Here is a 15,456-nt window from a genome sequence, read left to right as displayed (position 1 = left end):
AATTTAAGTAGTAGAGAACAATTCTTTTCCAGTCTTTTCACCATGCATCTACTCCCTCCCTACCAACAGCTTTATTAGGTTTGTTTCTATACTGATAATCTGATGTGACCTAGACTAAATCTGTATGTCTGGAAGGGTTTGCTAGTTTTCAGTAACAAGTTTATACCCTGGTAAATGTAGCTCTAAAAAGCTGCATAGTCTCATGGTACACTATACATAGGCATAACATCATAACATTTCCCAGTCACATGGATGCAGACAGAACACTGATGTTTATGACACAGGGGCAAAATGTTTATATTTAATCCTGTACCTATTGGATGTGGTGTATAGTACAATTTTAGAGTCAAGAAGTAGGTAATATAGTACATAAATAAATTAAACTATTCAAAACTAGCTGGCAAAGCTCTCAACAGCAACTGGCTCAATCTTTGAGGAACCTTGAAATTTTTAAATTGTAAAACATTTAAAAGCCAAATACTGTACAGTATTATTGAAACCTAAATTTTTATAGACACCCAATTACAGTACTACACTCTAATGAACCCTTTCAGGGCTATTTTCTAAGTAAATGAATCTTAATTTGGCTAATGCCAAGAAATATTATTCAGCTGAGGGAGGTCCCCAGCACCCAGAGGGTTAAATGAAAATGATTATTGTTTAACAGAACATGAATATTTACGAGGTATATCAGTGTTCCATATTTAAGAGAGGCTGAGCAGTCATATCTCATACTTATTACTGTACTATACTATTAAGAGAACCAATGCCATATTTTGAGGGAGAGGTGACTACTGGTGATGGTGACGATGCTGAAGGTGGTGGTGAGGGTGGTGATGGTGGTGGTGGTGGTGGTGATGGTGATGGTGAGGTGCCTGCTGAGGTGGCTGTTGTGAGGTGATGTGGGGAGGCTGATGGTAGTGCAGGAGATGAGGCAGATGATGATGATAGCTAGTTGTCTTGTGCAGGGGAAGAGGCTCCAAACTGGCATGAGATGTCAAGTTGGAAAGGCCCACGGAGGGTTCTGGCGTTGGTGTGGCTGCTGGTGACGACTGCTGGCTTGCCACCTCTTGCTTCTGCAATGGTAGAGGCTCTGGCATATCCTGGAAAAGTACATACATGTTACAACTTTTCAAAATTCATATAATTTATAAAGGCCTAACACGCTTGCATGCATTGGCCTTGGTGACCTAATGACAGTGCTCCATGCTGCTTGATCTTTGGCTCCCTATTCAGTCCCTTATCCCTGAGGGAATAACACTTGTCGTTATTTACTGGACATGAAAAGTGTTGTTTCCTTATATAACATCTTGACTCTGAACAGTTCCTACAATGCAGAGGCTTGGAGATCAAATGTAAACATGACACAGATACATGCTCGAAGCAGAATTTCAGTGCAATTTGACAAGTGACATCCAACATAAAGATACCAACTTCAGAAAATGACTGTCTCCCACAATGATGTCTTTTTTTTTTTTTTTTTTTTTTTTTTTTTACAGCTTTCAGCTGTACAAACACATGATAGGTGTAATGTTATTATCATCATCCCACTTTTTGTATTTTTTTTTTCATCCTTAACCCATTTGTACCCAGCGTTCTAAATACAGGATGGAACTTCAAATTTTTAAAAGTTACTGCAGCAAAGGGGGGAAACCCAAGGTATGGACATATGGCCTTCACAATTATGGGCTGATAGGTGACAGATGGTATGCTTGGATATCTTCCAGCAAAATCCCTAACATGATTATGGGCTGATAGGCGACGGGTGGTATGCTTGGATATCTTCCAACAAAATCCCTAACACAGGAACCCTGGGCACTAATGGATTAAACATTGGCATATCTAATCGTTTCTTAAACCCATTTGTGCCTAGTATCCTCAACTGAAGATGTAACTAAGCATTTTTTAAGGTTAATAAAGAGGAGAAACTCAGGGTACAGACCTATAAGCTTTGCAACCAACCATGAATTGATAGGCAGAGGGTGGTACACTTAGTACCCTTCCAGCAAAATCCCTCACACATGAACCCTGGGAACTAATGGGTTAGTGTGGCGAGGTAGGATCTTGAAAGCAAAGACAAGGAGGGGGAAAAAAATCACAACAGGAGAACTAATTGACAGCATGCCTAATGAAATGGACCACACACTCACCCAGGCATCATTCAAACTGTCAGAATCCTGGCTCCACATCAAACAGCTTCAAAATTACCTTTCAAATGGAGTCAATCTGATGACTGTCATGTTAAAGGGATGCACTCCTCCATACATAATTCCTCTGATCAGCTTGATCCTTTGTCAGTACTCTAGAATCATCAAGTTCCATTCCTCTCTTTCTCACATATGCACTTACTGTATCTATCACCCACCATGCCTCCAACTACCTTCAAACTCACTCACATATACCCTTTTCACTATATTATTCATACTCATTCTCTCCAATTCATCATACTATCACACGATGCTTTCTTCAACTCTATTATTCACAGACTTCATTACTGAACATAATTCACAAATCATATTTCTTATCCTAATCACTTTCCATCCTCCATATACTGTACATCTCTTAATGACCCAAATCCCACTCCTCTAGCCTGATTTTTTGTTTCATCCCAAGCTAAACTCTCACACATAAGACGTGCCATGGAAAATGGGTGTACCAAACCAAATGGCAAAACTAAACAACAGGCACCATGGCCTAGATTTAACTTTTCTGCTCCTAAACAAAGCACATAAGCCCTTGGAGTACAGTTGAAGCTCCTATGTTCATCCCCCAACAAGTCAACCTTAATGTGCTACATAAGCACAATAGGGTGTCCACGAGAATGGTAATTATATGGGTGTATAGTCCCCTGCCTCATAGCCAATAAAGGAAGTGGATTCGACCAAGCCTCTCACCTTAGCCAAGAACACACCCACCCTAGCTCCTGCACCACCTTCTCATCAGTTTGCTGAGATTTATTGAGGAGTACACATTGTTCGTCATTCTTTTGGATGTTATTAACTCTAATTATTTATTATAATGTTATCATGGAGGACTCTGATACATCCTCCTCCACCTCTGAGAAACCCTCATGTGTAAGGAAACACACTCTAATCCATTTATGTGGAAGATAAGTGTGGCGGAATAGAAGAGAAATGAAGAAAAAAGCAAGTTAGTGAAAAGACAGCCAATGCTGAGGAGGTTCACGCTGTTGGTTGTGTGATATCACGTCCTTTCAATTTATTAAATTCACTAACTTAATCCAATTTAACAACTGTACAAATGAATCATCAGTTTGTTTTTTGGAAAGAAATATTGATTTTTACCATGAATACTGAGTATGCTGGGCTGACAACCATATTACTCACTATTTTCCACATTTTCACATCCAAACCTTTGAATCTGTGTGGGTGTTGGCTTCACAGCATACAAACTCAGGCCATCATGACTGCACATCCCCTCATCTAACTGCAATTTTATGTTATTTAACATGATATGTTTTATGTAAACCATTAATGGTATGAAAGTCAATTAAATGACCGATATTTTGGGGGGTGTACGAAGGGAACTGACACTAGAAATGTGGAATTGTTAAAACCTTTTACTGCATTATCTCAACACTATGTTTTGGTTGATACATCCTTTTTCCACATGACACCTCTAATGTTAATATGGATACTAAACACTGCACCTGTCACACTCAGACCTCTGTATCGTATCTAGGCCTTCATAGGACCTTCCCTGTGCCACTTTATTTTCCACTTGCTTAGCACATTTTCTCTCTTTTCTGTTGCAACATTCAGGCCCTTAACCATTCTCACCCATTCAATTCTCTCTTCGTTCACCGTAACATTGCAATGGGAGCCACCTTCTCTCTCACCATTCATTGCTTTACTCTTATCTATATTTACTTTCGGGGCACGGCTCTCACAGACATAAAGATTCTGCAACAGTCTGCAAATTTCTTCTTCACTAACAGCAACTAGCACAGCCTCATCTAAACACACCAGATATAGTGCTTTATGGCTGTGAAATGTAGCCAGTTTATAAATTACAATATTTGCAGATACAAATGTAATTAACTGATAAATGGTGTGCCGGATATACACCACATTTGGAGACATTATACCAAGTTTAAATTTAACCTATAAATTGTGGCAATAAGCTTTCTTGCTCTTTTCATAGTGTTCAAAATACACACATCATGGTTACTCTACTACTACTATTATTACTACACTAAATACATATGGACAACTATACATTCTATACATAAAAATGACACCATGCTTCCTCTTTTGAAATCTCCATACTGAGACTGATAGTGCACATGATGTTTTCTATGGACTGGAAGGTAAATTGTGCCCAAATCACCTAGCCTAAATAATTCCTTACAGTTACTGGAAAAAAAAAAAATCTATGATGTGATACAAGATCTGTAAAGTTCTGAGTCCCAGCTTAGACTCTGTCTACCTGTGTTATGATTTCTGCTTTAGACTGATGACTGTGTGGCTTGCTACCAAGCCAATGGATACATTTCATTCTCATGATAGTACCAGTACCTCACAGGGTTGACAGGAGTCATGTATTTACTAACTCAGTATACAGTACTGTACACACACACACACACATATATATATATATATATATATATATATATATATATATATATATATATCCATCATTCAATCCCATGTCATCCATGAGAAGCGTTGGAACCCGGGGCTAGGCAAGTTTGTCCTGGGATTTAATATGAGAGTGACCAGCCTCACTCATCCCTGAGTGGCATTACATGAACAATAAACCCCAACCATCCCTTAGATATAAACCTGCACCGGCTAAATCCAATTGGAGCACCTTAATTACCCACTAAACCACCAGGTGCCATAATTTTGTTATATGGTTACCACCCAACATAGTAAATGGTACCATGGTGTACAGGAAACCATTTGGCTTGTCACTCAGTGTACAGTCACCTGTAAACAGAAAGAAGAGGAAAGAATGATGGAAAGAAAGACAGATGAGAGGAAAGGGCGGGCACCCAAGAGCAGCACTACATCAAGTGAGTGGATGGCGAATGCCCTATATACATATATACAAGTATATATATATGTAAATACTATATATATATATATATATATATATATATATATATATATATATATATATATATACATCATTATCATCATCATCAGCTGTTTAAGTGTCCACTGCAGGACCGGCCTATCCCTATTGAAGTGGTGATGATACAGCCTATGTATCTCTACCAAGTGGATTAGTCTGTCTGGTAAAGATTGTATGTAGGATGACAAGTGCTTGTAAGTGTAACTGCAGTGTTGGAGTGGATGTGCGCGTAGTCTGTGAACCAAGTGTGATCAGCCTGAGCAAGCTGACTGGGTGCAAACATACTTTACAGTATGTGACACTGGTTCAACCACAGCACCCCTGGTGTCCGCCAAAGCAGTAGATGGCCGGGAGAACGCTTCCAAACTTTATTACCCTGAAGGGGAGCAAACCCTCATTCTTCCATGTATGAAAATGCACACTTTACCACTGTACCACAGAGGCTCCATATATATATATATATATATATATATATATATATATATATATATATATAAATATTTATATATATATATATATATATATATATATATATATATATATATAACAAAACAAATGTTTCAACTATGGAAAAAACATGTAAATGATGCATTATAATTACCTTTAATACTTGGTAGGGTTTCCTTTGCGCCTCTTCACGGACCTGAGATGTTGTGGAAGTGAAAGGGCCAGGTTCCTAAAGTGCTGGGGTGATATACTTGCCCAGGACTCACAAATGGCTGCTTCCAGCTTAGGCAGAGAGCTCACGTCCTTCCCTTGGAGATTCTTCTTTACGAGGTACCAGAGGTTTTCTATCGGGTTGAGGTCTGGGCTATTGCCTGGCCAGTCTTTCATGAAGGAGACCTCGCAGTCACGAAGCCAGTTGGTGACAGATTTGGCTTTATGAGCAGGTGCACCGTCCTGCTGAAACACTCGTGCACCTGTGAGCTCAAAGGACACAGGCAAATGATCAAAAAGCAGCTCCAGGTAAACGTCCTGATTCACTGTGCAATTCCTGGGAAGCACAACAAGCTTCCCCAACCCCTTACCAGGGAAACAACCCCATACCATTAGTGAATCAGGGTGTTTAACTGTGCTTTCCAAGTAACGGGGGTCAAGCGGGTCACTACCTCTGCGCTGGTACACTCACGCTCCTCGATTACAGGTAACGGTAAACGATGCCTCATCAGACCACAACACTGACATCCATTGGTCCTCACCCCAGGTAAGGTACTTGTTAGCAAAGGCAAGCCTACGAAGTTGCTGGTTACGTGTAAGAAGAGGCTTTCTCACAGGCCTGTGGCTTGTGTAACCAAGTTCATGGACTCTTCAAGAAACAGTGTGCCCTGAAACCTTGCCAAACACTTCCGGGTTGCTCTCCTTAATTCTCCTTGCAGTCACACGAGGCTTAGACTCCACTGCACGTTTGAGCACAGTAACAGACCTCGGGGAAGGTTTCCTGGGCCTACCAGATCGTGGTTTCTTTGTAGGAATGTCACCACTGTTTTCCACTCTATAATGGGCACCTCCGCACTGTCAACCGAGCCACACCAACCAAATCACTAATCTCCTTCGTGGGGTGGCCGGCCTCCTTTAGAGCAATGATCTGTGATATTATTTCACTAGACAATTCATGGGTAGGGGCCATATCAAAGTAGCGAAAGCCAAACACTGCGGTTCACTAGGTAAAAAAATGGCGCAACAAGAGAGGGAGGAGAGGCCGGGTTCCCCTCTCTCTCACAGTCCACGGGCAACTGAGGCACCAGCCAACCAGTATGCAGTAAGGCCTCAGGCTGCCGTGACATCATGTTAGTGCCCAAAACTTCTGGCTAAATTTTTTCTCCTAAAAAGGGTGATTCTTTTTTCGCCAAAAGTATCGGGCGCTTTGACATAGGCGCCCAGTACTTTTGTTGAGCACTGTACATATATATAAATATATATATATATATATATATATATATATATATACACAGTAAGACCTCACTATAACGGACTAATTGGGGCCCAAGTCAGTCCGAAAAATGCGAAATTCCGATAAAAATGACATCCGGACTTCCCCCTGCTAATCCGGACTTTTTCCGATATATCAGACATTAGTCCAGATCGTATGAACGTTTTTAAACTGTTTTGACTACCATTGCGGTACTGTACTGTGTTATAACTTCACTACATTAATCAAATGGTACAATATATATAATAATACTGTACTGAAGACTGATAAACATGTCTTTATTTACCTTATTGTGGTGAGCATACCTGAAGTGGTCAGGCAGTCCTGACTGCTTCTGGCTTTATCAGACTTTTTCCAATATATAGGAATTTAGTCCGGTAGCTCCTCAAGTCCGATAAAAGTGAATACCGGTCTATTGAAGTCTGTTATATCAAGGTTTTTCTGTATATACAAGTATATATATATATATATATATACACATATATATATATATATATATATATATATATATATATATATATATATATATATATATATATATATATATATATATATATAAACACAGTATATATGCATGTATATATACATATATGGAGCCCCTCTGTGGTACAGTGGTAGAGTGTGCGTTTCATACACGGGTGGACCAGGGTTCGCGCCCCGCCAGGGTAATAAACTTTGGAAGTGTTCACCCTGCCACGTACTGCATTGGCAGACACAAGGGGTGCTGTGGTTGAACCAGTGTCGCTTATTGTAAAGTATGCTTGCACCCAGTCGGCTTGCACTGGCCAATTACACTTGGTTCACAGACTTCACACACATCCAAAGCCACTCCAACACTACATTTACACTTACAAGCACCTCTCACTCTACATACAATCTCTACCAAACAGCCTAAGCTACTTGGTAGAGATACATTGGCTGTATCGTCCCGACTTCGGTCGGGATAGGCCGATCCTGCAGTGGATACTCAAACGGCTGATGATGATGATGATGATGATGATGATGATATACATATATATTTACATACATATATATAAATATCTCATCTCATCTCAGCTCGTCAGTCGTTTGAGCGTCCACTGCAGGACCGGCCTATCCCTACTGAAGTGGGGACGATACAGCCAATGTATCTCTACCAAGTGGCTTAGGCTGTCTAGCAGAGATTGTATGTAGGGTGAGAAGTGCTTGTAAGTGTAATTGTTGTGCTGGAATGGCTTTGGATGTGTGTGTAGTCTGTGAACCAAGTGTAATCGGCCTGCGCAAGCCAACTGGGTGCAAGACACTGGTTCAACCACAGCACCCCTTGTGTCCACCAATGCAGTACATGGCCAGAAGAACGCTCCCAAAGTTTCTTACCCTGGCGGGGCGCAAACCCTCGTTCTTCAGCGTAAGAAAACGCACACTTTACCACTGTACCACAGAGGCTCCATATTTAAAATATATATATATAATATAAATATATATATATTCATTCATCATCCAACCCTACAATGCCCCATGACAAGCGTAGGAGCCCGGGGCTTGGCAAGTTGGTCCTGACATTTAAGATGAGAGTGACCAGCCTAACTCATCCCTGAGTGGCATTACGTGAGCAATAAACCCCAACCATCCCTTGGATATAAACCTTCACCGGCTCAATCCGATCGGAGTGCCGTAATTACTCACTAAACCACCAGGCGCCAAAATCTGGTTATATGGTTACCACCCAGCGTAGTAAATGGTTTCCTGGTGTACAGGAAATCATTTGGCTTCCCACTCTGAGTAGGGTCACCCACAGGCAGAAGGAGGAGGAAAGAATGAAGGAAAGAAAGACAGAAGAGGGAGTGTAAAGTCACCCGTAGGCAGAAGGACGAGGAAAGAATGAGGGAAAGAAAGAAAGAAGAGGATGGAAGGAAAGAAGGATGGAGGAGAGGAAAGGGCAGACACCCGAGAGCAGCACGACATTGAGTGAGTGGATGGTGAGCACCCCCACCTACCTATATATATATATATATAATCATCATCATCATCATCAGCCGTCTGAGTATCCACTGCAGAACTGGCCTATTCCGACCGAAGCAGGGACGATACAGCCTATGCATCTCTACCAAGTGGCTTAGGCTGTCTAGCAGAGATTGTATGTAGGATGATAAGTGCTTGTAAGTGTGATTGTAGTGTTGTATTGGCTTTGGATGTGTGTGTAGTCTGTGAACCAAGTGTAATCGGCCCACGCAAGCTGACTGGGTGCAAACATACTTGACAGTATGCGACACTGGTTCAACCGCAGCACCCTTGGTGTCTGCCAAAGCAGTAGATGGCCAGGAGAACGCTTCCAAAGTTTATTACCCTGACAGGGCGCGAACCCTCGCTTTCCACTGTACTAAAATGCACATTTTACCACTGTACCACAGAGGCTCATATATATATATATATATATATATATATATATATATATATCTATTGCCAGATGCCATAATCCCGTACGGGGTGGCCATTTGACTCTGAGTTACTTGTTTTACAGGGAGGGGCACTAACTCTCCACCAACGCACTTGACACGTAGGGAGCACATATGGTTTGGTTATATGGTTACCACCCAGCATTGTAAATGGTTTCTTGGCTTACAGGAAACCATTTGGCTTGTCACTCAATGTAAAGCCACCTGTAACGGAAAGAAAAGCATTAAGTAGTGAGAGGAAAGATGGGAGAAATAGGAAGAGAGGAGGGCAGGCACAGAAAAAGAATGATAAAGGCTAAGGAAGATGTAGGCAGCACTACATCAAGTGAGTGGATGATGGCTGCCACCACCTATCACTAATATATATATATATATATATATATATATATATATATATATATATATATATATACAGTATATATATATATATATATATATATATATGTGCCATGTCTCCATGGTTGTTCAATCTGTACATGGATGGGGTAATAAAAGAGGTACAAGGTAGGGCAGTGGATGTTGTTGGAGAGGCCCTGGTGAGAGAGCGTAGTGTTTGGAAACTCCCTGCACTGTTGTTTGCATATGATACTGTGTTGTTGAATGAAAATGAAGGGAAGCTGCAAGGCTTGGTGGATGAGTTTGGGAGAGTGTGTAAGAAACGGAATCTAAAGGTGAATGTAGGGAAGAGTAAAGTGATGGTCTTTGAGAGAGGCGAAGTCAATGAATGTACAGTGAGGTTGGATGGTGAGGAAATGGAAAATGTGAGTATGTTTAAGTACTTAGGTAATGTGATGAGTAAGGATGGAAGTTTGGAGGATGAAGTGCATGAGAGGGTGCAACAAGGAAGAAAGGTTGCTGGTTCCTTGAAAGCAGTGATAAGAAACAGGGAAATGAGCATGGAAGTGAAAAAGTTACTACATGACAGTACTGTGGTACCAACTCTAACGTATGGAAGCAAAGCTTGGACGTTGTTGGAAGGACACAAGTCAAGAGTGAGAGCAGTGGAAATGAGTTATTTAAGAGGAGCCTGTGGAGTCACATGGAGAGACAGGCTGACGAATGAGGATATAAAGGAGCGTTGTGGTGTGGATGTGGATGTGATAGGAAGCGTTATGAGGAACACACTGAGGTGGTTTGGCCATGTGGAGAGGATGGAGGGTGAGAGACTGACAAGGAGAGTGTATGTGAGTGAGGTGGAGGGGGGAAGAGGGAGGGGGAGACCAAGGATGAGATGGAGGGATGAGGTGGAGAGGTATATGAGAGAGGGGGGTGTGAGTTGGGAGCAGGGCAGTGAAATGGCAGGGGACAGGGCGACGTGGAGGTGATTTGTTTGTGGTCACCCCATACGGGATTGAGGCGTTTGGCAATATATATATATATATATATATATATATATATATATATATATATATAAAGTGAAACCTCCATATGCATTCATGCTGTATGAACAGATCTCACATGCATGGTAACCACAACCACCAATAAGAACACCAAACACATGGAAAAGGATTCAAGTGCTGCAAGAAGTGGCTACCACGGAAACAGGACATTTTAAGCCCTCATTTACCCCAGGAGGTTTTCTTGACATATTGTTCTTTGTATTACATAAATTGTATTTTCTGTTAAATAAAAAGCACCACAATTTATGCACATATTCCAGGAAAAAAATGAAAAATGTAGTACTTGCAAGTCCTGAATCAGGAAGCTTGAAATCAGTGATAGAAAAATGATGGTGTACTTTATAAATATACCATATGCATTAAAGGCAACCCCTCAGTACTAGAAAAATGATGGTGTACTTTATAAATATACCATATGTATTACAGGCAACCCCTCAGTACCTGAAAGGGCTAGGTTAGTTTGGATAGCGATTTTTCAGACAATGATGTGGTTATAACACTGGTTATTTGGCAGTATGTTCAGTGACCATACAGGTTTGCTCCTTGGTGACTAGTCAACACCCACCACAGACATGTCCAGCCTATATAATCATTACACACTTACAGCGCTCAATACCGGTATCAGAAGTCATACAATAAATACCTAAAACTGCACAATACCCTACACAAGCAACAGACGTCACAGAATGTACAGTAACAAACATTTACCTAACATTAACACCTGCTGGCCTGATTCTTTGTATGGTAGTTTACCTCCTCTAAGTCACTGTTTATAACCAAGGTAAACTGCACCTCATACATGCATGAAGCTTGCAGCCTGGCCTGTGCAGACCTTCAATGTGCCTCAAAATGAGATCTGCAGTTTGGCAAGGGTCAAGTCTGAACTCGTACCTTTACTGGACCAGGTCTGCCATCTTTGGTATATCATCTGATATCAAAACATTCCCCAAAGATAAACTTACATATAATTTGCCCACCCAATCATAACATCTGGTCGTAATACAATCAGTAAACACATAAGAGAAGCACAATAGCAGTAACATGTATTGCATAACGTACAATAACACAACATTTATGGCTGAATACTGAAGGAGAATATGACTGTAACCATGCTGACAAGACAATAACAATGGTGTGGCATTACCAACTTAGTGTTTAGCAGTGAACACTTCAATTTGGTAGCAATTTTTAATGCCTTATGGTTCAAAATCTAGCTGCATTATGAGGATTTTTACAATATGGCAGGAAATCAAGCAGTAATAAGGATGGTAGTACAATATTTAGTAATACTGAAGAGATTTGTTGAGTTTTGCTGATGTCTATGAGCATCGTGCCTTGAGAGTAAATGTAGAAAAGAGTAAAGAGATGGTTACTGAGAAAGTGGATGACTCCCAGTGTGATATTACAGTGAATGGAGAGAGACTGGCATTGGTGAGAGAATTCAAATACCTAGGTACAATGACAGAAAAGAGAGAAAAATGTACCAAAGAAGTGGAAAGTAGAGCATCACAAGGAAGGACAGTAGCTGGTGCTAAGAAAGCCTTGATAAGAAACAGAGGCTTGAGTGTTGCAGCTGCATGCTTACATGAAGGTGTTAGTGCCAACTTTAATATATGGATGTCGCCATGGTGTGGCATGATAACGAAAAGAGTGAGAGTAGTGGTAAAGGGACTGCTGAGGAATGTATGTGGTGTACAGAGAGTGGATAGGATATGAAATAACGTGATTCGTGAAAGACATGGAGTGAGGAGGTCTGTGGACATCAGAATCGAAAAGAGCGTACTGAGGTGGTATGGTCACGTGGAGAGAATGGATTGCAATAGAGTCGTAAAAAAGGTATATCTGAGCAAATCTGAAGGAGAAAGGAGGCGAGGTATGCCAAGGAGAAGGTGGAGGGATAAGGTAGATAAGTGTGTAAGGAAAAGAGGTATGGAAGTCGGTGAGATTAGGGGACTGACAAGAAACTGAGTCGCATGGATGAATGTTGTAAGAAGAAGTGCACGATCAGGGATTTGGCACCCCTTTTTAACGTTAGAGCGCCCGGACTGACTCTATCAGATATGTTTATGTGAAGCTACAGAATGTGGTGAATGTTTTTGGTGTATCAGATACAGCCAGGATTCCGGTGGCTTGAATGATGAGTGAATGGAAGTGTGGCCCATTGGATTCGGCAAACTTGGGCCCTCTGGACATTGCCACTCCTCATCCTGCCCTACGGTAGGAAAGGAGGTCTGGATGATGATGATGATGACTGAAGAGAGTTTATACTTTCTTCCTAGTGATCTTCAGACTTTGCATTTAGCTATTTTTTGCAGTTTTAAGGGTATCTGGTGATACTTAGGCTTTGAGCTGGCAATCTTACACTGCTGAAAGGATCTTTTACTGCCAAAATGGATGTTTCATATGGAATTTCATACTGGGAATTTGGATAAATAAGAATACTGATTACAATATTTTAGGCATGGTGCAAAAAATGGCAATTCGGATAAGCGAAAATTCAGATATCGGTTGTTCAGTCATTGGGGATTGCCTGGACTTTCATATGTAAATTTTATAAGCCTCAATTCTTCGAACTGGGGATGTTTTGCAACCAGTGCATCATGTTGCTAAGTTATCTTGGTAACTTATTTGCTATAAGACAACAAATCATCAACACTGTCCCTTTCCACCATTATAAGCAAAGCTGGCACTCATGTCATCAGGGGGCAAAGGGTCACACGTATAAAGTAAATCACTGAACGCTGCTGAATATTTACTTTACTAAACTATCACAGTCTCTGCAATACTTTTACTCAAAAAGACATTTTTTGTTTGTTTACAATTCAGTTTCTATAATGAACTGCCTATCCTTTTGTAAAACTACAACATAACACTATCATAAACCTGATGCAGACTACAAATAGCTTTATTAAAGCTTAAAACACAAGGAAAAAATAAAAACAAAATATTTCTAATGATGTTCAAAGTAAGGATGTTGAAACCTGTTGTCGGCTGACCAGCATGATGGAAGAAGTACAAGAAACTCCACCACAGCCACAATTACAGCCAAACCCAGTATTTCAACATCACTTATTTATTGTTTTAATCCCTGACAAGCTGCAGACCTCATATGATGCAAAATGAAGGTCCACATGGTCCAAGCTGCAAGCCTCATATGTGGTACAATTTACACTGGTTATAAAACAATTTTTGTGGTAGGTGGGGACGCTCACCATCCACTCACTCAATGTAGTGCTGCTCTCGGGTGTCTGCCCTGTCCTCTCCTCCATCCTTCTTTCCTTCATTCTTTCCTCGTCTTTCTGCCTGCGGGTGACTTCACACTCCCTCTTCTGTCTTGCTTTCCTTCATTCTTTCCTCTTCCTTCTGCTTGTGGGTGATTAATAGTATGGGGTGCTGTGTTGCATCCTGGACAGGCATCAGCGACGGTGTCATCCAGCCTCTTCTGGTAGCTTAAGAGGGCTGGATGGTGCCCACATCTCAGCCTGGCCAGGTGGACCTTATCCTCACGAGGAAGATATGATTCAGACGGGTGGATGTCAGGAGGCCGTGCATGCAGCTGTGTGTTGTCTTTAAGTGACTGAATGGAGCGGCGAGTGATCTGAGTGTGGATATGCTTCTGGAAGCTGGTTTGAGGTGGGCGAGGGGGGAGAGATGACAGTATTTGTGTATGGTATCGTGTGCTGGGTGTTGTTTTGATGTTCCTTGGTGTGGGTGGATGTGCTGCCATGTACTGTAGTGGATGTTGTGAGTTTGTGGAGGCTGCAGCAAGAAGCTGGGTGCCTCTCATGTCTAGGTGATCCTTGACTTCGAGGACTTTGGTTTCTTGATTTAAGTGATCTGTGGGTGTAGTAGATGTGCAGCCTGTGATTATTTTTAGGGCCTTGTTCTGTATGGTCTGTAGAGTGTTGTAGTGTGTTTTGGTGAGGTTAGAAGCCCAGGCAGTGCTTGCATAATTCATCACTGAACGTATGTATTGTGTGTATACTGTGGTGATGGTTTCTTTGTTGTGTCCGAATGTTGTATGGGCAAGTAACCTCAAGACTTTGAGTCTTGGTGTTATTTTATTTTTAATGTTTGTGATGTGTTGTTTAAATGACATTGATGTATTGTATGTTACACCAAGGATTTTGGGTGTGTGTGTGTATGGTAGGGGAGTGTTGTTTATGGTGAGGTGTGGGATGTGACTGTGTTCTGCTGTCCAGTTTGTGAGAAGGGTCACTGTAGATTTGGCTGGGGCTATTTTGAGCCTGTCTGTGGTGAACCATTCATGTAGTGTGTTGAGGTAAGGTTGAATGATGTGTGCAGCTGTGTTTGCGTTTTGGTGCGTACATGTAAGTGTTATATCATCTGCATAGGAAGCTATGTGTATCTGTGGTGTGGGTATGTCGTGCATGTATAGGTTAAAGAGTGTAGGGGACAAAACAGATCCTTGGGGGACGCCGTTTGTGAAGTTTCTGAAGTTAGAAGACTGACCGGCAAATGTTACTTGTGCACATCTGCCTGCTAAGTAGTTTGCCAGCCATCTTTTTGTGTTATTGTGCATGATTGTGTTGCGTATTTTGTTTGTGAGGTTGTGGCAGGGGATGGCATC

General features: G+C 41.3%; 1 protein-coding gene across 1 annotated transcript in view; it reads right to left on the bottom strand.

Annotated features, from left to right (window-relative positions):
* Positions 1–709: 709 nt before the first annotated feature.
* LOC145392975 (uncharacterized) overlaps positions 710–15,456 on the bottom strand; it is a 152,351-nt gene continuing 137,604 nt past the window's right edge. The window contains exon 4 of the mRNA XM_080267269.1: positions 710–1,103. Coding sequence (XP_080123395.1) covers positions 792–1,103 — 312 coding nt within the window. The 3' untranslated portion in view covers positions 710–791. The remainder of the gene's footprint in view (positions 1,104–15,456) is intronic.

This window comes from Coenobita brevimanus, chromosome 23, assembly GCF_032717465.1.
Source record: "Coenobita brevimanus isolate Jiangsu-jjx chromosome 23, ASM3271746v2, whole genome shotgun sequence".
NCBI lineage: Eukaryota > Metazoa > Arthropoda > Malacostraca > Decapoda > Coenobitidae > Coenobita > Coenobita brevimanus.
The sequence above is the reverse complement of the archived record's forward strand: the minus strand, read 5'-3'. Positions and strand labels throughout refer to the sequence as shown.